The sequence below is a fragment of the Mustela nivalis genome, assembly GCF_964662115.1.
Source record: "Mustela nivalis genome assembly, chromosome: 10".
Taxonomy (NCBI): Eukaryota; Metazoa; Chordata; class Mammalia; order Carnivora; family Mustelidae; genus Mustela; species Mustela nivalis.
This window is the reverse complement of record NC_139029.1, coordinates 13,858,623-13,881,214: the sequence shown is the minus strand read 5'-3', so window position 1 is coordinate 13,881,214 and position 22,592 is coordinate 13,858,623. Positions and strand designations below refer to the sequence as shown.

General features: G+C 49.7%; 1 protein-coding gene and 1 long non-coding RNA gene across 5 annotated transcripts in view; one reads left to right on the top strand and one right to left on the bottom strand.

The window, feature by feature from the left end:
• CDA (cytidine deaminase) overlaps window positions 1–18,020 on the bottom strand; it is a 28,885-nt gene extending 10,865 nt beyond the window's left edge. The window contains exons 1-3 of one of the 4 annotated variants that reach the window (XR_014299152.1): window positions 17,767–18,020; window positions 5,919–6,030; window positions 642–699 (exon numbers count right to left, since the gene is read on the bottom strand). Coding sequence is in view for 3 of the 4 variants with exons in the window: in XM_082684508.1 (XP_082540634.1) it covers window positions 642–699; window positions 5,919–6,030; window positions 17,767–17,920 (324 nt within the window). In the remaining variant the exon portion in view is untranslated. Of the gene's footprint in view, window positions 1–641; window positions 700–5,918; window positions 6,031–6,236; window positions 6,413–17,766 lie in introns of those variants that run through there. The other 3 variants (XM_082684508.1, XM_082684507.1, XM_082684509.1) reach the window with 3 other exon arrangements.
• LOC309841511 overlaps window positions 1–22,592 on the top strand; it is a 42,079-nt gene that overhangs the window by 2,819 nt on the left and 16,668 nt on the right. The gene's annotated exons all lie outside the window — the stretch shown is intronic.

Below are 22,592 nucleotides of genomic sequence, written 5' to 3'. Positions count from 1 at the left end.
CGCCGATGTCATCCTCCAAGACAGGCCCTTCCTGGCTATCTAAAGCAGCGGTGGGCAAACTATTTTTCTGTAACAGGCCAGACAGGAACTGTTTTAGACTCTGCAGGCCACAGGGCTTTCTTGTAACTGTCCAGCTGTGCTGTCGTAGGGCCAAAGTGGCCACAGACAAAACATACAGGAATGGGTGGGGCTGTGTGCCAATAAAACTTTATTTACAAAAGTAAGGGGACGGGGCTGGCTTTGCCCTAGACCAATGTTTGTTGACCTCGGATTCCTTTTTCTGCACTCTTTTCTCCATAGCCCTCATCATTCTCAGAAACTGTTTATTTTGCTCCTTGTTTGTTGTCTGTCTCTTGCACTAGACTGTGAACTATGAGGACAAGGCCTGGCTTGTCTGCTCACTGCTGTCTCCCCAGCCCTAGCTCAGTGCTCAGCACACAGAAGACACTCCAGTGGCTGTTGTATGAAGGAATAATTTCCAGTGGTTCATGCAAGCTTGGGCAAGCTTGTCGGCCAACAGGGCATACAGGACGGTAGCTAAGTGTCCTGGCTGGCAGCCTGGCTTTGCTCCCACAGCCTGGGAGGCCAGGGACGCCAGGGACGCAGCTGGTGTACCTTTTCCAGAAAGGCAAGGTGCTTACCTCTCTCATGACTTGCCTGCAGGCTCCGCAGGGTGAGATAAAGTCATCTTGCAGGTCACTGTGGGGACAGAGAATCAAACCCGGATCAGTCTCTCCAGAGGCATGAGGACAGCTGTGGAGATCAGGCCCCGAGGCTCTGCCCAGCTCTGGATGAGGTCACACCCCATCCCACCAGGCAGTTTCCAACCAGAGGCGTGTCGTTTTCATCAGTGCCTTTGGGAAACGTTTAGTGAGCACTTACCGTCACCCACACTCCGGGGACACAAAACACTCACTGTCACCCACACTCTAGGGACACAAAGGTTAAGAGGAATATCTCTCTGGCCTTCAGGAGTCTGCTCAGCCCAGTGAACAAGCAGAAACCTGGATGAATTATCATTTTAAGCAAAACGCGGTAAGAACGTACTCTAAGAGGAGACAATCCCTGTCAGGGGAACAATAGAGAATATTTTGTGGAGGAGATGGCATTTGGTCCTGTTCTTGGAGGAAATGGAGCATTCCTAAGTCACCATTAGCAAGCAGCTACTGTGTGCCAAGATCTGTACCCGGCATTGGCTATCCATTATTTCTTTGAATTCTCAGTGCAACCTGAGTGTCAGAATGACCATTTTATCTGCAAGAAAACAGGTTCAGTGAAATGAAGTAACTAACAGAGGTGCTAGACCGAAGCCCCATGTTTTTCTGTGCTGCAGGCAACAGAAATAGTATGTGTGAAGGCCCTGAGGCATGCAAAAAAATAAGACATGTGAGTCAAAGGGTAAAACAGGCTCTTGGCATCTGAGAAGTCTAGAGAAGAGATGCTTACAGCCAAGGGTAGGCCTCTCAGAAAGGAGCCACCTACAGGCAGTCCTCTAGCTTTGAGCAGGATGAGGGGTGGCTCTTAAGGAAGGTGAGTTTAACAGTAGGGGCCGCCGAGTCTGCTGGAGCACCAGCGGTTATGTCCACTGACATCATCATCCTTGCTCTTCTAGACCCACAGCTCTGAGAGACCTCTGCAAGAACACAGAACTTCAGCTTTGGCTTTTCGTTGGCTCCTCCTTTCGCTAACCATGTGTGACTTTAACCAAGTCATTTTAACCCATTCAGTGTGCATTTCTTTGCCTGTAACATGTAGGGAATCATGGAATGCTGGAAGACAAAATGAGATAAAGTGTGCCAAGGGCGGGACGCCTGGGTGGCTCAGTGGGTTAAGCCTCTGCCTTCGGCTCAGGTCATGATTGCAGGGTCCTGGGATCGAGCCCCTGCTGTCTGCTCAGCAGGGATCCTGCTTCCCACCCCTCTCTGCCTCCTTGTGATTTTTCTCTCTGTCAAATAAATAAATAAATAAATCTTAAAAAAAAAGTGTGCAAAGGGCTTTGTAAACCTTAGAGTGGTCTACACGTATCACTACTGCCTATACTACTAGGCACTCATTCCTTTACACGTATTAGCTCTGTCTTCATTTTAGTACCTCCTCATACAGATTTATTATATATAACTTACATATAATTTAAAATTAACTTATCATATATATGTTGGCAATGATTACCATATTATTTAATATGTGCCTGGAGGGTTCCAGGCATCCTGCAAAGCACTTAAATGAATTATCTCATTTTAACTGACAAATGTTTATTGGTGCATTGTGCCAGGCCTTGTTGGTGCTGGGGATACAGCAATGAACAAAACAGACAAAACTCATTGCACTCAGGAGTCAGGACTAGTGAGAGAAGCCAGATAAACTGACTAACGAACCAACCAACGATGCATGAGGTAGAGATCGACACAGATGGTAGGGATGGCATAAAGCAGCTGAGGGAAGAGACAGTGATAATTGTGTTATTTCATCGAATCCTCGTAACTCCCTTTCATATGTGGGGTTCCAAAGAAAGGTTGTGCTGCATGGAAAGGTGAGTCCTTTCTGAGCAGGCTCCCAGCTTCAGAACAAAAGCCCATGGGGGTGTGAGAGGGTGGGGACCTGTGACCCAGGATGCACACTGAGCCAAATGAACCCTTATGATTACCAGGTGACAGGTGTTGCAGCCAGAGCCTTCCAGAAGCTCTTTGGAGGCTGGATCCTGTGTTATTTTTTACTTTTCCCCATACATGTTGACCATACCAGGCAGGCACGGGAAAGGAGCAACAAAGACCAATTGGAGAGTCTCTATCTTCAGGGATCTTACTGTCTGGAAGAGGAGATAAAGTCTGCATGTTTATAGTTCCAAACAGGCAGGCTGTGGTTAAGACCATGGGAGAGGACAGGGGCCCCTGGGTGCCTCGGTTGGTTGAGCTCTGACTCTTGATTTCGGTACAGGTCATGATCTCAGAGTTGTGAGATCAAGCCCCACGTCAGGTTCCACACTCAGCGGGTAGTCGGCTTCAGATTCTCTCCCTCCCCATCTCCCCTTCTCTCTGTGTCATCTCCCCTAAAATAAATAAATCTTAAAAAAAAAAAAAAAGACCATGGTAGAGGCATTCTGATTGAAATTCAGCCTCCTTTCCATGCCTCGTAAGGCCTTGTATAATCTGGCCTCTGCCAAGCTCACCACTCCCTTTCTCATTCTTGTGATATGCATGGCCAGCTGTCCAAAGGACAGTTCCCTGGACGAGGTGACTGGCATTAGGGTCTTCAAGGGGGTGGGGTGAACATGCATTCAACCAGGAAGTTGGACTTGGCTTTGGCTTCAAAGGTCAGAAGAAATCACTTCCAGGCAGCATAGCTCTTAGGTTGAGAGAGAGCCTGGTAACAGTACTGGCTTCCCCTTACGTTGCACTTCTTTGTGCCGGGCTCCTGTGCTAAGTACTTCAGGGACACGAACTCATTTAATCCCCTAACACCCCCATAAGGTAGGGGCTATGTAGGTAGTCTTATCATCCTTATGTTATAGGTCGTGGACGATGACATGACCTGCCCAAGGTCACAGAGCTAGCAGGACCAAAATCTGAATCCAGGATTTGCGGGCTCTGCCTTTGGGAGTTTTGCAGCTTGAAAAAGGATAGGTGTAAAGGATAAAGTGAAAACAATAGCTGTAATTTGTTGCATACTCTGTGCCGGCACCTGTACAGAAATCACTTCCTGTCGTGTGGTGACAGCCCAGGGGGTGTGTGTTAATCTCCTCCATGCTAGGGACGAAAAGCAGTGGAACAGGGTTACCCAGGTCTCACTAACCCCGGAACCAGGGTTTTTAACCATTACTCAATCTTTCTGTTAAGAGTAAGAATCGAAAGCTTGGGAGAAGACACGCCCCGAAATATGGTTGGTGCAGCAGGACATCGACCTCTCCCACCTTGTGCTGGGATTGACAGTTTCTGTATTTGTGCTGATTCTGCTCATGTGCTGGGACCATCCTTATCAGATGCGACGGGCTGGAAACCGATCGCCTTGGATGCCTACACTGGGGCCCACCCTGGGACAAGCTTAGCTTTCTGTTAGCAAAATCCCATCCTGGGCTCCACACTCTGGAGCTCCACACGTCCTGGAGCTCTCGAAGGGGCTCTCTGAAACTGTTCACACCCATCAGTGTAACAAGGGAGCTGGAACTTTCCACTCATTCTGCAAACCCACGCACCCAATTTACCAAGTCATTAATGTAATAATGGCTGCATTGCTGGCTCAGGGACGCTGGGGCAGGCTGGATCCCTGGAGCAGAGTAGTTGGGTGCTAGAAAAATGCAGATTTAATGTAAATAAGGACATTTGCTAATCATCACTAGTGATACCCAGTCCTGTTTTTTTAATTTTTAATTTTAATTTTTAATATTTTTTAAACATTTTATTTATTTGTCACAGAGAGAGAGAGAGAGAGCATAAGCAAGGGGAGAGGCAGGCAGATCAGGCAGAGGGAGAAGCAAGCTCCCTTCTGAGCAAGGAGCCCAATGCAGAACTCAATTCTAGAACCCCAGGATCATGAGCCAAGCTGAAGACAGACGCCCAACCCACTGAGCCACCCAGGCATCCCTACCCAGTCCTTTTTAAAAGTAGATAATGACGAGGAGAAAAAGCCTTTCATTTAGAACATTCTAAACAGAGCAAAGCTCCCGTGCCATTATCCTCTTTTGTTGACTTTGGCCTCTTTTTCACCCAGAATACCATTATTTTCTTGGATCAGCTTTGTATGAGTTATTTCCCCACACCCTGCTTTTAAATTAAGTGTAATCCACATCCTGAGCTCTGCTCATCTGCACAAAATGTTCCCAGCACAGCCTCATTTATTCCTCCCTAAGCTGACGGGGAGCCAGGACAGACCTTGGTGACAAGGGAAGGCTCTGGGAAGCTGGGCCCTTCTCCGTCAGCGCCCCTTAACTCCAGTCGCTCAGGAAAATAGACTTCAATAGCCTGGTCCACTTCAGGGCCAGACTGAGGCAAAGTTTAGGATCTTATAAAGAAATGGGATCTTGGGAGTGCCTGAGTGGCCCAGTGGGTTAAAGCCTCTGCCTTCGGCTCAGGTCGTGATCCTGGCACTCAGAGGTGGGGAATGCCAAGTGTAGCAGTCACCTCTCCCAATGAGGGATCCCTGAGGCAGCTCAATGAGAGTGGGGAAGGGTGTTTGATTTCCCGGCACAGCATGGTGGCGTGGAATGAGCCCAGAGTGAGGCTGCAGAGATCTGGGATCCTCCCAGCTTTGCCCAGGGAAGTCGCCCAACCTCGCTGGGCCTGTTTGTCCATCTGTAAAATGGGGTTGTGGCCAGGGAGTCTATATCAGGTGATTCTTAGGTCCCTCTAGCTTTAGGTTTCTATGCTGCCTTTCTGTTGTGGCTTGTAGGCATCCTGGTGTAGTCTGCGCTATTATTAGAACAAAAACCATACCTACCCTTAAGCTAAAGATACCTTGGTTGTTTATCTGCTCTGGACTCACTGAAGGCAGAGTCCATTTCTTTCTTTCTTTCTTTTTTTTTTATTTTAAAGGTTTTATTTATTTATTTGTGGGAGGGGGAGAGAGAGAGAGACAGAGAGACAGAGAGAGGCCACGCACAAGCAGGGGAAGTGGCAGGCAGAGGGAGAAGTAGGCTCCCCTCTGAGCAAGGAGCCTGATGCAGGACTTGATTCCAAGATCCTGAGATCATGACCTGAGCTGAAGGCATTGCCTAACTGACTGAACCATCCCAGGCATCCTGGGAAGAGCCCATTTCTGATTTTTCTCTTTATTCTCAGCACTCAGCCAAGCCCGACAGTGCCTGGCACATTGAAAGTACAGAAGAAATGTGTTAGATGAATGAACGGATGGATAACATGCGTGTGGTGAGCGATGGCCAAACAGATGGATGCATACGGCTGCAACCTGCCTTTCCCACCCCTTACCTGGAGATAGCGATGGCCCTGAACTCTCTGTGTCCTTCTGAGATGGCCTTCTGGATTGCCGTCCGCTCCGCACAGACGCCCAATGGGTAGCAGACATTCTCTATGTTGCACCCTGAGAAGAGAGGAAAACCCAGTGGCATTTCTAGCAGAACCACTTTTCGTGGCAGGTGTTGCGGAAGAGCCTTTCCCCATTCCAGCGCACGGAGAACACTACTACTCAGAGAGGACAGCTTGACAGGAAGCACTGGGAGACTTGGTGACCCCCTGCTACTGCTATGGCCCTTCCCAGCATTCCGACCCTGGTTGCTCACGCAATACCTCCATCTTGAAGCATAGCCCGGGAGCAGGGGCAGCACAGCCCCACCTCCCCAGCAAAGGTCAAGGTCAAGGTCAAGGGAGATGCCATGGCTTAAGAGGTTGAGCAGAGCTTCCCCAGTCCTGGATCTAAGAGACAGAAGGTTCAACGATTGGGTCTGGGCAAAATTTTGGTGGTGTTTACCAGCTCTCAGAGTTCAGGTGAACTCTATTTGAGTCGTGTTGCAAAACAAACTGTCAAAACCAACACACTAACAAACAAGGAACTCGCAAGCCTTGCAAAAGGTGTCTGTGATTGCACAAGGCTTCAGGCAATCCCAGCCCTCCAAAGGACGGCGGGCTGCTTGGTGGCAGAGCCCACAGTCAGAGAGTCCTCCCCAGTGTCCCTCCTAGGAGCATCCCTGGGGGACAATGGGCAAAGCCTGTTCCCAGGACACAAAACACTGGCATAACCAGATCGACTGACTAACAAACTCCCATTTTCACAGAGATAATCGCCGCAGAAAGTGGGCTTCCCCTGACTGTCGGGATGTGGTCTGTGTCACTCTTAATGGATTGCCTTTCTCTCCGAGGCAGAGATTATTAATCCCTCCCCAGGATTTATTTTCTTCTTCTTTCTTTTCTTTAAAAAAATATTTTATTTATTTATTAGCGAGAGCACGGACAGATGGGAGTCATCCACGTTCAAGTGGGGGGAGACAGGGGAAAGGGAGAAGGAGAAGCACTGAGTAGGGGCCTGATGTGGGGCTCGATCTCAGAACCCTGAAATCACAACCTGACCATGCCAGACCCAAAGATCATGACCCAAAGCAGAGCCTTAACCGCCACCCAGGTGCCCCTCTCCTTCTTGCTTTAAGTAAGAAGTAGGTAAGTGAGCCAATATGCCGGCTCACACGGCCGCTCAGCTAGAGACCGTATTTGCTAGATTCCTCGGCAGCATAGTACAACCATGCGACTAAGTTTTGGTCAGTGGGATGTGGCCCAAAGCGAGATGGGAAACTTCAGGATCACATTTTTGGTAAAGAGATGAATAGCCTTTTACTCCTTTCTTTTACGTTCTACAGGCTGAGGGGAAGTGGGACAGCTCTGGCTGCGTCCTTTATGGTCATAGGGAGGGAGAAGCAACAGGATAGAAGGCACTGGGGACCCTGGTCCAACTCATGCAGCAGCGTCGAATCACCTGTTTGCCCTGGCACAACTGTCTACTCTGAGTTGTTATGGGAGAATAAAAGAGAATCCTGTCATGTTGGAGTCATTGTGTTTGGGAATTTTTGTTACAGCAGCTTTAACCTACACCTAACTGATAGAGAAATTGGTAATGAGAGTGAAATGCAGCATTGAAAAAGCAAACATCTAAAATACATAGTCTTGGGATGTCTGGGTGGCTCAGTCTGTTGTGTCTGCCTTCTGCACAGGTCATGATCCCAGGGTTCTAGGATCAAGTCCCGCATCGGGCGCCTGGCCTTTTAGGAGCCTGTTTCTCCCTCTACCTACTTCTCCCTTGACCTGCCGCTCCTCTGGCTTGTGCTCTCTGACAAAAGAAATAAAACCTTAAGAAAAAAAAAATACATGGCCTTGGCTTAGTAGTTGGATGACGTGAATGGGAAAACAGACATGGCCCTCTAGAAAGCTGATGACCCTTGTTACTCTGTGGCAGGTTATTTAATAAGGTCCCATCCTTTAATAACCTGGGAAGCAGACTGTGCTACATACCATTAGGATTTACTACCTGACAATGGGAATCAGCCCCATGGCAAAGATCTGATGAAGGGTGACACCTTCTTACCCAGTCTATTGTTTTGGGGCCTCAAGGGGGGCCATCATCAAAATGATGCAGCAGGGATGGGCCAAACAGGGAAGCCAGTTACTAAAAAAGGGGAGTTGGTAGGCTTAAGAACTATGCCCAGAAAGGATCTTTGAGTATGGTACTCCTGTATGGAAGAGATGAAGCAAATAAACCAGGAGGTTTCTAAGTGTTTCACAGAACTGGCTAACCCAGAGAAGCCAAAAGTCTGCTCTGTAAAATCCTGTGATTGTTTAATCCCCAAAGAAACACTTGGGTCCCCAAAACCCCGCCATCAGAAGTGAGCTCAGAGAGTTGTGTGCCCCCAAGGTGGGGAATTCTCCCCAAAACCCACTTCAGATGTGTGGCTGAGTTTAGGATAGTCAAGGAAGAGTTCCCAGAGGGCAAAGTCTGGGGCCACCATAGAGAGTGGACAGTTTCCCTCAGGACAGAAAGGTGAGAGAGTGTGTACCAGGGCAGGGAGCCTTCACACTTCTTGCCCAGTAGGACTGACAACTGCATGGACTGGTGGCCACTGTGTGCTCCATGTTCTTCCTTTTTCTTATCAGAAGATTTGATAGTGGTTATTCTTTCCTACTCTTTCCTGCTTCTTCTCCGCACTGAATATTGTGGGAGTGAGTGGGAACTGGGGTGTTGGTGGTTACTTTTAGATTTTGGGCCACTAGGCCAACAGGACCACATCCACATCTCAGGAAGGAGACTGAACAGCCCTGGGATTCCACTCTTGGAGCTGGATGCCGTGACTGGGTGGGGACTTTGGGTCACCTCTCTCTCTCTCTTTTTTAAAAGATTTTATTTACTTATTTGACACAGAGAGAGAGAGGCAAAGAGGCAAGCAGAGAGAGAGAGGGGGAAGCAGGCTCCCCGCTGAGCAGAGAGCCCGATGTGGGGCTCGATCCCAGGACCCTGAGATCATGATCTGAGCCAAAGGCAGAGGCTTAACCCACTGAGCCACCCAGGTGCCCCTGGGTCGCCTCTCTTAAGAAGGTGGTAAGTGGGTCCTACATGTGGAAAGAAGGATGTACACAGATACTTACAGGCCACAGGTAGTCCTGTGGCAAAGACTAATTGTTCCCAGGGTTTACTGTCCCAACAGAAGCCACTGGAGTTGAGTGGGACATGTTACTACCCAGCCAAGAGACCACATTTCCCAGCCTCACTGGAAGGTTTCCTATAGTCTTGTCATTTTAATCAATTAAGATACAAGCGGAAACGGTGGGTGCAATTTCCAGATGACATCTTTATGGGGCCATTGTTTGCTCCCCACCTCATCTTTCCCTTTCCTGGGGGCTGGAACATGGATGTGATGACGTGTACTGGTTTTGAACACATGGCTATGGACACCACTCTAGGGATGGCAGGACATCAAGAGACAAGGAATCTGAACTGAACAGCCTCGTAGACCACAGCAGAGCAGAACAGTCCATATGCCCAAGACTCCGGCCCATCCCGGGTCTGTTAGGTGAGAGAAGCAAGCAGCCATCTTGTGTGAGTCACTACGTTTCCATTTGTCTCATCACCTGAGACTGTTCCTTACCTAAATCATTCCTTTTTTTTTTTTTTAACGTGATTTTGCAGGATTTGGTTCCTACTGTAGTCAAATTTGGAAACTGGTCATTATTTCCTCATGTATTTTCCCCACAGAATTTTCTGTCAGTGCATTATTTAAATGGACGCTTCAGGAGGGGTTCAGTTAATCATTTGATCCACTAATCATCATCATGGTTCTCAAGATCACAGGCATTCAGGTCCAACAGATGGAGAGGAATGAATGTCACCAGACCTCCTGCAACAACCGGCCCAACAAGCAGTTCAGATGAGAGCCTCCATCTTGTCTCACATGACCTTTTTATAGGCCGAAGGACTATTGCCAGGACGACCCATACCGGGCCAATCAGAGTTGAGCACCTAACTCCCTGGGCCAATCAGAGCCAGGCGCCTTACCCAGACCTAGCCAATCACAGTTCTCTACACAGGAACTTCAGTTCCTCTAGGAGACTGAGAGTTTGGGCTTGGGTCGGGCTGCTGCGCTGGTTCCGTTCATTATGGAGGAGACCGCTGGGGAAATGGACACTCAGAAGAACGGATGGGAGCTGAGATGAGAGATGGCCAGAAAAGAGTCTGGGCTGGTGCAGTTGCCCTGAGGCCTGGCTACACGCCATATCTTCCCACAGTTTTAGGAGCCAACACGCCCTCCTTTTGTCTAATAGTGCGGATGGGCATCTGTCGTTTATGGCCATCCAGAAATCAGCCCGTGCAGTTGGATTCCAGGACAAGGAGTGACCAGGGACTTCCAACCCTGAAAGCAATGGTTGACATTTACTGAATGCCAAGTGTTTTTGACTTCGGCCAATCATTTCTTTGCATTCAATGTGAGTCACTACAGCCGGATAACTGGCCCTCTCTCTTGCAAGGGCAGTAAAAGTTAAATGAATGAATGCAGCTCACTCCCCACCTAGTCTCCCCAGCCAAGTTCCTGGTGCCTGCCTGAAATGACTTCCTCTAAACAAGCCCTTGCCCGCCCTGCCCACCTCTGCTGACTTTGGCCTGCTTGCATTTGACTTCTGCCTCTCCCAGAGTAAGATCCTTGCTCACCTTATTCCTGGGGCGGTTGCCCCAGCCCTGCCTCCTCCCTGACTCAGGGGCACTCTCTCTGTTAAATGTGATTCACAGAAATCTTGGGTTTGGCGGAAGGTTCCTTCCTCAGGACGATTGCCTGTGTCTGCACTTGAAGTTCAGAATGGCCTCATATGGAGAAATCTTCCTTACTGTGCCTAAAAATTTAAAAGGGCCAGTGAAGGGAGAGAGACTGTTTTATTATTCGTTCATTCACTCATTCATTTTTTTGAGAGATTGTTTTAGAAGAGAGCCCACGGCTGAATCAGGGCTTTGCAGAAAGAGCCCCGAGTTTCTGTTCTACCCTGGGACCCTTGGCTCTACTGACTCTTAAGAGTTTGGGAAAGACACTAAAACTTTCTCGAGGGTCAGTTTCGTCATTTATGAAGTGAAAGCCATAGCACCTCCCTCGGAGGACTCTGGTGAGAACGAGTGGAGATCACACACGTAGAGCAGCGAGCCTGGCACAGCGCTGTGGGTCAGCAATGGCCAGCTGCTGTTACCAACTGCACAAAAGTCAATTTTGGAATTGGTGGAAATGAAATAAGATGAAACTAGAGAGGGAGACAAACCGTAAGAGACTCCTAACTCTAGAGAAAACACAGAGGGTTGCTGGAGGGGTGGTGGGGGGGGATGGGGTAATGGGGGGCTGGGCATGAAGGAGGGCACGGGGTGGAATGAGCTCTGGGTGTTCTGTGCAACTGATGAATCACTAAACTCTACCTCTGAAATTCGCATTACATGTTAATTAATTGAAATAAAATTTAACGATAATAAAGGCAAAGGTTTGGTGGTGGTAGGCCTGTGTGACTGAGCACCTGCTCCTTCTAGACAAGGTGTGACAGTGGCTCTGATTCTTCTCTTCAGACACTTTGAAATCCTTTCCGGGGCCTACAGGGCCTCACAAAACCTGGTCCCAACCTGCCTACCTGTTGGACTTCATCTCCTTTAGCTCTTCAGGATCACTGGCTTTCCAGCTGTTCTCCAAGGATGCCAAGGACTCTCTTGCCATATGGCCTTTGCACTGGCTGTTCCCACTGCCTGCAACTCTTTTCCCTCGTGTGCAAATGGTTCACTGTCCTCCTGTCTCTGCCCAGATGTTCCCTCCTCAGAGAACCCCGCCATGGTCACCCTAGTTCAAGTTGTTGCCTCCCCCCACCCCAACGGCCTCCAACCTTCTCCATCCATTTATCCTGCTTTAATTTTCATCACCTTGCTTAACACTTTCCTGAAGAAATGTCTCTATTGTCACATTCTCTCATCACAGATTAACTTCCTGAGAGCAGGGACCCCCGTGCTGCAGAATGCTTGGGGTCCTGGAACAAGGAGGCCAGCCAGACCCTCAGTTATTTTTTATCCAATGAGTGGAATTTCCCACTTGGGTGCTAGATCTCTGAGATGCAAAGGAACAACTTGAAGTGGAATTTTCTAGTCTTATTAAAAAAAAGGAAAAAAAAAAAAAAAGAGGAAAGCCCTTAGCTTCTTCCCAGACAATTTTCTTTTGCTTCCCTCAGCTCAGAAAACAGGCCGTCATCCATTCAGGCAGACCAGTATCATTCTCCGTATTGTCTTTGCTTTTGTTCTGAAACACACACACATGCACACACGCGCACACACACACACACACACACACACACACACACACACACACGCAGGCTGACATGGTAGCAAGTTAGGGATCCCGAATTATAAGATATTGCTAATGGCTTTCTTTTATTCTTTTCTTTCATTGTTTTTCTTTTACCCGCCTGGTACTCCATCTATATTATGTCGTTAACCCTTTTAATAACTCTGTAGGGCAGAGACTATTAGGAGCCCATTTTAGAGAAGATAAAAGTGGAGCCTGCTGGCAGGGAGCCTGGACTCACATCCTGACCTGTCAGGTACAAAGGACTGTCCTTTTTCTCTATGGCATTTCTGTGAGGACATGTGGTAGAGCTGGTTTGGCGCTGACAGCAGGGCGAGGGTTAGAGGTTATCAAGCTATCACCAAGGAAGGAAGTTTACCAGGAGAGGATGTGGGCCCGACCACCCCGCAGGGAAAAGAGCCTTGTTCGAAAGCACGGCGCTTACTCCGTCCTGAGGGATCTCGGTATGGTAAGAGCAGTCCTTCTCATACCAGCCCCCGGCGTCTGTATCTTCTGGACAGCTTCTTAAAAGGGATTTCTCAGCCCTGCTCCTGGAGTTTCTTCTTCATTAGGCCTGGGTCAGACCCCAAGAATTTGCATTTCTTGCAAGTTCCCAGGAGGTACCCAGGCCACAGGTCTGGGACCATATTTGAGAATCACTGAACCAAAGAAATGTCACGGCCACGTGCTTGAAGAAATATTACACCCTTTCCACTTTCCCATCCCCCTACCCACTGCACATGCAACACACTGTGACCCAGGAATCCTATTCTAACTCAGCTACAGAGGCCAGGGGTTTTAGTGAAGCTCATCTTTGTAAGGAACTGTTCTTGAGGGACACTGGAGAGGGCTACTAGATGGGCCCGCCGGCGGGAGGACAGGGCGAGGCGGGGAAGGACAGGAAGCCAGTTAGAGATGCCTGCTCTGACTCACCTGGAGGTGCTTTGGGGAGCAGGGCATGGCTTGGAGAGCAGTCCTGGAGGAGAAGGGAAGCCGAGGGAGGGAGTCAGGAGGCCAGGGGCTGGTCTGGGGGAAGACCATGAAGGATCAGATTCAACGGTTAAAGCCAAGACAAGCTGGATTCAGCGATTAACGAGGACATCTTTAAGTGTCTTTTTAGAAATGTGGTTTGTTCCTCCCAGAATTCATTACAGCTGATCCAGTAAAGTGGCTTCCCCCCAAACAGCAAAGGAGGATATAGAGTGCTGAAGTCCCTCTAGGGAGAAGGGGGTGAGGGAGACAGACCATCATCCCAAGGACAAATTTGCCCATCCCTTGGATGGTGCCAGCAAAGAGTGTTCTCCATGACTTTCCTCCAACACCTCCCCTCTGGCATTGCACAAACCCTGGCTGCCCTGGGCTACCCCACTGCCCCTACCAACTCCCCCTGCTGCCCCATCTCTTCTGTGCCCCCACCTCCCTCTCCCTCTGCAGCTCCTCCTTCCCTGGTGGGCTCCTCCTCTCCCCTGCAACTCTCCAGCAGCGATCACAGAAGGTAATGAGTCACCATCCTGTGGCCCATCCTTGAGAGGCACAAGACCCTGGCCAGGGTCAAGGGGAAGCATCATTATTACAAGCCCGTGACAGCAAGGCTGTCAGACTTGCTTTTGAACCGAATGGGGCACCAGCTGTCCTGAGGAGGGAAACTCCACAGAGGCTGGTCTTCGGTGCGGTTGGAAGAAGTCACAGAACTAGGTAGGCCTGTCTCGTACCAAACAATAAACTCCGTGTCTAAATTCAGCCGCACCTGCTCTGTCTCCCAAGCATCTCTAGTTCACCCCACGACGCATGTCAGTTTTCCTCTGACTGTTCCAGGTCCGCACCTCTCCGACCCCTGCCTTACTACCCTCTGCCCTCTCTTCCCATCGACAGGAGATTCAGGGATTCTGGTAAACACCCTCCATTCGTCCCCCTCTCCCAGGCCCCCTCTGCACATGCACCCTGCGGCAGAGGGCAGCACAAAAAGCTGACCTGAGTTACCTCATTTGTAGAGTGTGTGTTTGGGTTTTGCTCTGGCACCTTCATACTCCTTCTTGTGGTGACACCCCCCCCCCACCCTGGGAACAATGTGCGTGTGAGTTAGCTGGACCAATTGCGCTACTCTATCATACAACAGTGATTGGCTCAGGGATGTGCACGTGATTGGAGAAGGACCAATCAGAGCCCTTCCCTGGAATTTTTCCATCTCCAACTAGTGGAGAAAGAGTTCTTGCCTCTCTGCTTTTGAGGCTCTAAGGATGTGAACCAGAGGCTGCCTGCACTCATGTTCCCTGATGCCTGGAGAAAGCCCACCTACAGGATAAGAGAAAGAAATAAACACCCAGAAGGATAAAGGGCATGGTGACATCTGAGTTCCTGGGCCCAGCCATTCCTGAGTTAAGATCTACTCTTAGCCATTATGGTTCTGATTGGTTTCTGTCATTTACAACTGAAACAGCTCTAGTGCCTGTGACAGTCATTGTGTCCCTTCATGTGGGGGCTCTAAGATACCATATAAGATCTCATAAGAGATCTTCCATGCCAAGTGCTTAGCAAGTGATCAGTCACTAAGTGGGTGATCAATACACTATAGCTGTTGGTCCCTGCCCGTGATGTCTTCAGCACCAACCAATCCAGCTCTGCCTTCTGCTCCCTGCTTTGGCCAGTGCCTCATCATTCCCCTGGTCTACCTGGCTGAAGATCTAGAAACATATTCCTTTCTTTCTGAAGATATTCCTTTCTGAAGATCTAGAAACTATATTCTATACAGTTTCTCTCAGGCCCTTACTTCTTTATTGTTCACTTACCACTGTCCTAGTTCGAGTCACTCGCTCATGCATTCAACAAACTTTTAACTGAGGACATATTAAGGCTGGTCAATGTGCCAGCCCTGTGGACGGGTCAGCAAACAAGACAGACGTCATCCTCCTGACACTCCTTCCTCTGTCTTGGCCCTCCCTGAGTACTTGTCAGACTAACTGCTCTTGAATTCCATTTTCATGTTACTCTTCTTCTTAATAATGTTCCTGGTTCCCTACGTTCCTACCTCCCCAAATCTCAGTGTCAATGCTTAGCCTTCACAAGTCCTCCACAATCTGCCTCCAAATAGTAATAATATAATAATATATATTATTATATATTTATAGTAATGTTATATTATCAATAGTAATAATAATATAATAATATTAAAAGAGAAGAAGCTGGGGCGCCTGGGTGGCTCAGTGGGTTAAAGCCTCTGCCTTCAGCTTGGGTCATGGTCCCAGGGTCCTGGGATTGAGCCCCTGTATCCGGCTCTCTGCTCAGCAGGGAGTCTGCTTCCCTTCCTCTCTCTCTGCCTGACTCTCTGCCTACTTGTGATCTCTGTCTGTCAAATAAATAAATAGATAAATCTTAAAAAAAAGAGAGAGAGAGAGAGAAAGCTGCCACCACTAGTGGCATCCTTCCTGTGGGCAGAAACTGTGCTAGTCATTTTATAGGCATGAGCTCATAGCCTGAGGATTCCATGGCTGATCAGCACAGGCACCAACCATCAGGGCAGAAACCAGCTCTCTTCACAGCCATCCAGAAAGGTGGGTGCACGATCCTCAGTTTACAAATGTGTAAGACACATTAGGGTGAAGGGTTATGTCCGGGGTCACACGGCTGATAAAACAGCAGCTCCAGGATTCACACCCAGGAGCCTCTAAGTCCAGAGCCTCCGCCCCATCCCAAAAGGCTTCCCTAAATCTCCACCTCATGACAACGTTCTTCCCTGCAATCTCAACAGGCCACACTCGGGCTTGCCCCCTTCATTCACTCCTACAGTCATTGGTTGAGGCTTCCCCTTTCAAACCATGATCCGTGTAAGACGCGGAACCTCCGTTGGGGGGGCAGAGATTACATCATTTGTGCTCACTGCAATATCCCTGGTACTTGGCACTTTACCTCGGACGTCACGGTGCTCAACAAATATTTGTTGAATGAATAAATCCATGCAAGGAGGCTTTGGAAAGAGCCAATGGCGGATTCAGCGTTCAAGCCCCTGGAGCCCAAGGACAGTGTGGGCTGCAATGTTGTTTGTGGTGGTGGTTAATGTTTAATAGTCATTTGACCCACCAGGCCAGGTCTGAATTCCCACCAGACACACAGAGTCTTGATTCCCTACGAAATAGCCAACTTGGAGTCAGGGGAGCTCTGGGTTCGAATCTCAACTTTATGACTTGGGCATTTAGTTCCTGCAAGCCTCCATTTATTTCTCTGTGATCTCAAACTGCCATGAGGGGTTATAAGGGTTAATGGATAACATTCTTCACTATCCTTTCACATACTAGCACTCCCTCAAGGTTCCTTCTCCTGCTCAAAGAGGTTTAAGACCCAGGTGACTCCTGAAACCGGACAGAACCTCCAAGACAAGAGGTAACATGAACAGCAAGGAGAGCCCGGGCCCGGGGGGAGGGGCACCATACAAGGGGAGACAGGGAGCCCCAGCCAGACTCACAGCTGAGCAGTGGCTCACAACTGGCTTAGGCTACTGGAGGTCATGGGTTGGATGTCCACCTGTGAACCTCTGTCCCTTTAAATAGCTGCCATTGCCAAGTAGAGGCGGATTCTGGGCAGCAGTGCTGGGTGTCCCCATCTGTCCCACTGTGCCAATTCTCATCTACCCTCTGAAGGGGAGGGGCGTAGCTTCCCTACTACTTCCTCACCAAGTCCCCTGCTGCTTTGAATGCGAATGCCTCTTAGCTTAGCAAAAACAAGTCTGAACTTTTGTTCAAGTGAGCCCTTCTAGAAAACCAACAGACCAGAGAAAGGGAGCTTAGGAATCGATTAGTGCTGACTCCAGTTTCCATCGTCCAGTTCTCACCTTCCCCAGGCCAGTGATCATTGCTAGTCACCCAAACTCCTCTCTGATTCTTTCCTCCAGGATCACTCTGCAAGGCCTGAACTCCGCTAACAAGTCACTGCCTGTTGGCCATAGGTTCCTCAATTTCCTTCCTCGCCCAGTAGGTGATGGGAAGAAAGCAGGGTTTGGGGGACACCAGCCCTGAGTTCCACCACCAACGCCCCTTGAGCGTGACCTTGAGCAAGTCGTGTCCCTCTCTCCGGGCCTTAGTTTCTCTACTGAAAAATGGGCCGAACACGGATATGGGTGGGTGAGAGTGATGAAACCTGGAAGCCTTCGCAGAGGGCCACGTGTGGAGGGGGGGCTCACAAAGTATCAGCCGTGTCCCAGCTTTGAGTTACAGCCTCCCCTTCCCATGTCCCTCCCCGTCCCACCTCTGGCTTCCCAGTCCTCTAAGAACTGAAAAGGTCGCTGCATCTGAGCAGCACCTGCATTCAGCCCCACGGTCCCGGACAGCAGGCAGGGCGCGGGGGAGAGGGTAGTTGGGGGGGAGGGGGCGATGCCAGCGTTACAGTGTTGGCCCAGCCACGAGCGGCCAGAGCTGCCCTCTGCTCTGCCGCCTCCCTCCCGTCCTCCTGCGACCTCTCTCCCGGGCTGCGGCCAAGGGGGACGGGGGCGCCCTTACCGGAGAAGATCCTTCCGTCCCGAGTGAGGATCGCGGCTCCCACAGGGAAGTGACTGTAGGGGCAGTAGGCAGACTTCTTGGCTTCCCGGCAGGAGAGCAGCAGCCGCTGGACGAGCTCGGGCTCCAGGGCGGCGGCGGGGCGCTCGTGGGCCATGTCTCTCCCCCAGGGCGGCGGAGGCGCAGAAGTCCGCTCTCAGCCCCACCCGGCCAGCGAAACGTTAGCTCCTCCCCCGGGGCGTGTCCCTGTGGGGCGCTGGGCGGGGCCGGGGTCTCCAGCCACCGCCTCCCCCGCCCCCCGCCCCGCTCCGCAGGCTGGGATTGGAGGGTGCGGTGGGGGGGGGGCCCAGTGTGTAAGGATGCGACTGTGCCCACGTGTGCTCACCCTCTCCCCTGGGGACCACTCTCGCTGCCAACACTCTGAGGGGCGAATGGTCAGGGCATGGATGCGCCTGTGTAAGGGGCAACTGCGGACACAGTCTCCTCGGGGAAGAGGCTGCTGGGCAGGGGCGTCAGTGTGAGGTCTGGGGAGTCCAAACTCCAAGGGTTGAAATGCACCTCAATGTGTTGACTGTCTCCTTCCCTGGGTGATGCGATGAGGCTGAAAGGGCAGAGCTGGGGCAGCCACTCTGGCTTCCCGAGGGAGGGAGTGTGAGACAAAGCAGTAAGACCAAGTTGCTTCTTTATTTTCACCCATTCTCCTTCTGACTCCTCTCTTAACCCAGAATTTAAATGTATCTCAGCTGGAGGGAATCTCTGAGGTGGTCTACTCAGGTTTCCTCACATTTTTGTTGGTAAAATAAACATTGGGTTGGTGGCCAAAGAAATGGGTTTACATACTGGCAGCACCACTTTCCACATGTACAACCACTGGCCAGTTCTTTGACCTCTCTGAGCTAGTTTCCTCATCTCTACAGTGAGGATAGTGACCATCTCTGTTCTACCTCCTTAGAGAAGAGCTTGAACTTTGGAGTTTAGTAGACCCTAGCTGGAATTCCAGTTCTTATTAGCCATAGGACCTTAGGAAATTAATAACCATCTGTCTCTGCAGCCTCAGGTTCCTCATCTGTAAAGTGGGTGCACTAACAGTATCTTGCAGAGTTGTCATGAGGCTCGAATGAGATAATGTGTGTCCAGTGAGTATGGTTAGAGGCTCTTGTGGCATCAGGACAAAGCACTCTTTGTGACTTCATGCAGATGAAGTTATTGTCATTAAGCGACTGGGCCAAGATCACATAAGAAAGGCAGAACACCAGATAGCGTGTCCAGAGGTGTCCAAACGTCCGCGGACCCCCAGCAAGTGGAAGTGAACCAGCAGCTTCTCCGAGGGCTTGGACGGAGGGTGGGGCAGGGGAAGAGGGGAAGGTGGAGGAGGGGAGAAGATGAGGCAGCATGTCCATTTCCTGCATGCGGACATCTTGGGCAAAACAGATGCAGCCCAGTATCTTTCTGTCCTTTAGCCTGGATCTCTTCCTCCATGGAGGTATAGGGAAACACCCAGCTGGGCAAAGTCTGTCTCATTTTCCTCTCCCTTCCCCTGCCCTCCTCCCTTCAGATTCCTCCCACCCCGTTTCTACACATCTAGCCCTCAGAGAGGCAGCTGGTTCCTTCCTGCTGGCTGGTGCAATTTTCTTCTGGTTCTACACACTTGGCATTGAGAGCATTTTCTTGGATCTGAAGCAGGACTGGCAGAGATACCTGTCCTTGTGTTCCCCTGGCTTTTGTACTGCTGTCGTACCCGGCTACCTGATGACCCCTCTCCTAAGGTTCCAGGAAAGAAAACCAAGGATGTCTGGGGACCGAGTGCACCCACTCCACAAGGAAATAATTGTAAAGCTTTTGGGAGCCAAGTATAATTGCAAAGGGAAGAGGGATATAGGCCCTGCTGTCCTATCAGGCCTGTCGGAGTGCTCTTTCTGTCCCCTGCCCTGTCTTGACTCACATCAGCCGAGGCCAGCCCTGCCTGGGACTGGGGCTGGGCTTCTTGGCTCCATAGCATCAGGAAAACTTGGATAACCTCCAGGCAGATTATGGCATTGGCCCCTTCAAAGCTCTTTACCTGGGTCATAAGTGGGGACAGTGCCCCTTGCATACCCAGCTGAATGGGGCTTGGGACCAGCAGTCGTTCTAGAATTCCTGACAGAATGTGCTTGGAGTGGCCATCTGGAGGGGGAGAGTGGGCCTGAAAACATGTACAGAGCTAAGTTTTAGATTAATAATATTACCAACATTTTCTAAACTTGCTTTAATCTCTGCTCTATATAAAATTAAGAAAAGTTAATTGCCCAGCTCAAAGAAGAGGAATATATAAGAGAGGAGTTTTGAGTGGCGGTGGAGATTGTCAGGGCCCAAAGCCCTCCCCTCCAACCCCCAGGCCTTTCCTCTGTGAAGGAGGACCACCCAGGATCCCCGAGTTAGAGCTCAGATACCATTAACTGACTTCTTCATTCAAAGAACAGTTACTCATAATCACAGCTAACTCTTATTAAGCTCTTCCCATGTGCCAAGCCCTGGGCTAAACACAATGATTTGAATTATTTCATGTTCTCCTCACCAAGAGGTAGATGCAGACAAGTTTCCTGCCCATGTTTTACTGATGAAGATGAGTCAGGGACAGGCGGGGTTAGGTACGGACGGTTACGTGATCAGGCTCAGCAAAAACCCCAGAAATGCTGAGACCAGAGAAACCAGAAATAAGGGGAACAAACCAGATGACCCCACCCTGGAGATGTCATCACCAGTCCTTACTCAAACCAAGATGTCACAAGATTGTCAAGGCCACAAGGTCTCCAAGTTGGCGACGGGGTCAGGACCCCTCTCCCTCCTGAGAGCTTTTTCCGTATCCTTGCTTCATGAGATTCTAAGGCTCTGCTCACTCTCCTTTGTCTGCAAAATTCATTCTTCAACCGTGAGACAAGAATCTCACTTTCTTGCTTCGTTTTGGTGCTGAAACCTGGGAACACTCCCACTAAAGGGTGAGAAAAGTGAACTCTTTTCTTTTCTTTCCTGGGAGGGGTCCTTCCCTTGGATGACCTCTTCTTTTAATAAACAACAAAACCAGGCACCTGTCAGCCAGTTAAAAGTGAATAGTGTCGCCATTGGTCTCAAGTCTTAGGGGAGACTAAGACCCTAATCCCCCTTCCATAAAAGAAGGGAATGTAGACCTAACCCTACGCAGCTCTGCTTTCTGTTCACTGATTTTTTAAAAAAGGCTTTCTCCCACCTCAGGGACTTTACCCATAGTAAGGCCCTTCCAACCCCCGATGATCAGTACCCCCTTCTTCTTCTTCTTTTTTTTTTTTTTTAAAGATTTTATTTATTTATTTGACACAGAGAGAGAGAGAGAGATCACAAGTAGGCAGAGAGGCAGGCGGCGGGTGGGGGGAAGCAGGCTCTCCACTGAGCAGGGAGCCTGATGCGGGGCTCAATCCCAGGACCCTGAGATCATGACCTGAGCTGAAGGCAAAGGCTTAACCCATTGAGCCACCCAGGTGCCTCAAGTACCCCCTTCTAATCAGGGATTCATTTCAGGATTTAAAATCGATTTCTATCCTCTGCAATTTCTTCTCTAAGCACCTGGGAATGTCATGGGTTCAGTGGTTCTGAAAGTGGTCTTCCCGCTGACTGTCATCTGGGGGAAGGGAGTTGCCTATGTACATATAAGACTTTTTCATTTAAAAGTATCTTTCAGGGTGCTATGTGGCTGAGCCTTCAGCTCAGGTCATGATCTCAGGGTCCTGGGATCGAGCCCCGCTTCGGGCTCTCTGCTGGACAGGGAGCCTGCTTCCTCCTCTCTCTCTGCCTGCCTCTCTGCCTACTTGTGATCTCTCTCTGTCAAATAAATAAATAAAATTCTTTAAAAAAAAAAAAGTATCTTTCATGAGAACTTAGATTAGGAGGAATCACCTTTCCCTCATTTTTTGCTGCCTGGTAAGACAAAGGTGTTTCTGTAAGGTACAATTTAAGTGTAATCACAGAAATTAAAACCCAAGTTATCAGCAAGCAGGATTAGAGCTATCTTCTTATGTGGTAAATTTCCTGGGTCTTTACTCTCCATGGAATCCTTTGGGCATTAAGGAGGGAATTTTAAGCCCCCAGCCAATTCCTTGATTAGTTGTATTAGTGGCTGAGGCTTTAAGGGGTCATACGGTTGAGACTTTCTTGCCCCAACACAAGAATATGGAATAACAATGATGCTAAATGTCAGGGCCCGCCCCCCTCATCAGGCCATACTTGCAGTTGGGACATCAGGTATCTGGATGGGAAAAGTGCCCAAGGAGTAAGGCAAGGAAATATAATTGAATTTGGCTTATCATTAGCCTGATTGACCAGGTACCACGGGGCTAGGGTGGCAAGAGAATTTATATGACCAAACAATGAGAGTTAAATTAAGAGGGTTCTGAAGAATGAGGCCCTTGAAAAGGATTTCCCCTACTCTGTCCGAGAGGTTCAGCCAGGGGGCACAGGTAAGGATTGGCAATCTGACATTTTGCAACTGGCGTTGGTCTCCATGGGTGACCCGGGGGTCTCTGAGACACATAAAAGGATGGAGACAGCCCTGAGGGGTCACACCCCAGAGCAGGTAAAGATGGCTACTCCTGCCGGCCTGGTCCTTCCTCACCCCAAGATGTTAGGCCGTCCTCTCACATTGGGTAGGCACGCTAAGGGATGCCTTGGCTTATGAGAGAGAGATGACAGACACCTTTGTAGTCACCTCTCTGTAACAGGTACTAGGCAACTGACTCCCACTGGGATGGCGAGATGGGAAGCACCCCATCCTCCACGGGAACTCCTTTGGAATGCATCCTGAAAAACGGGAGAAGTTTGGG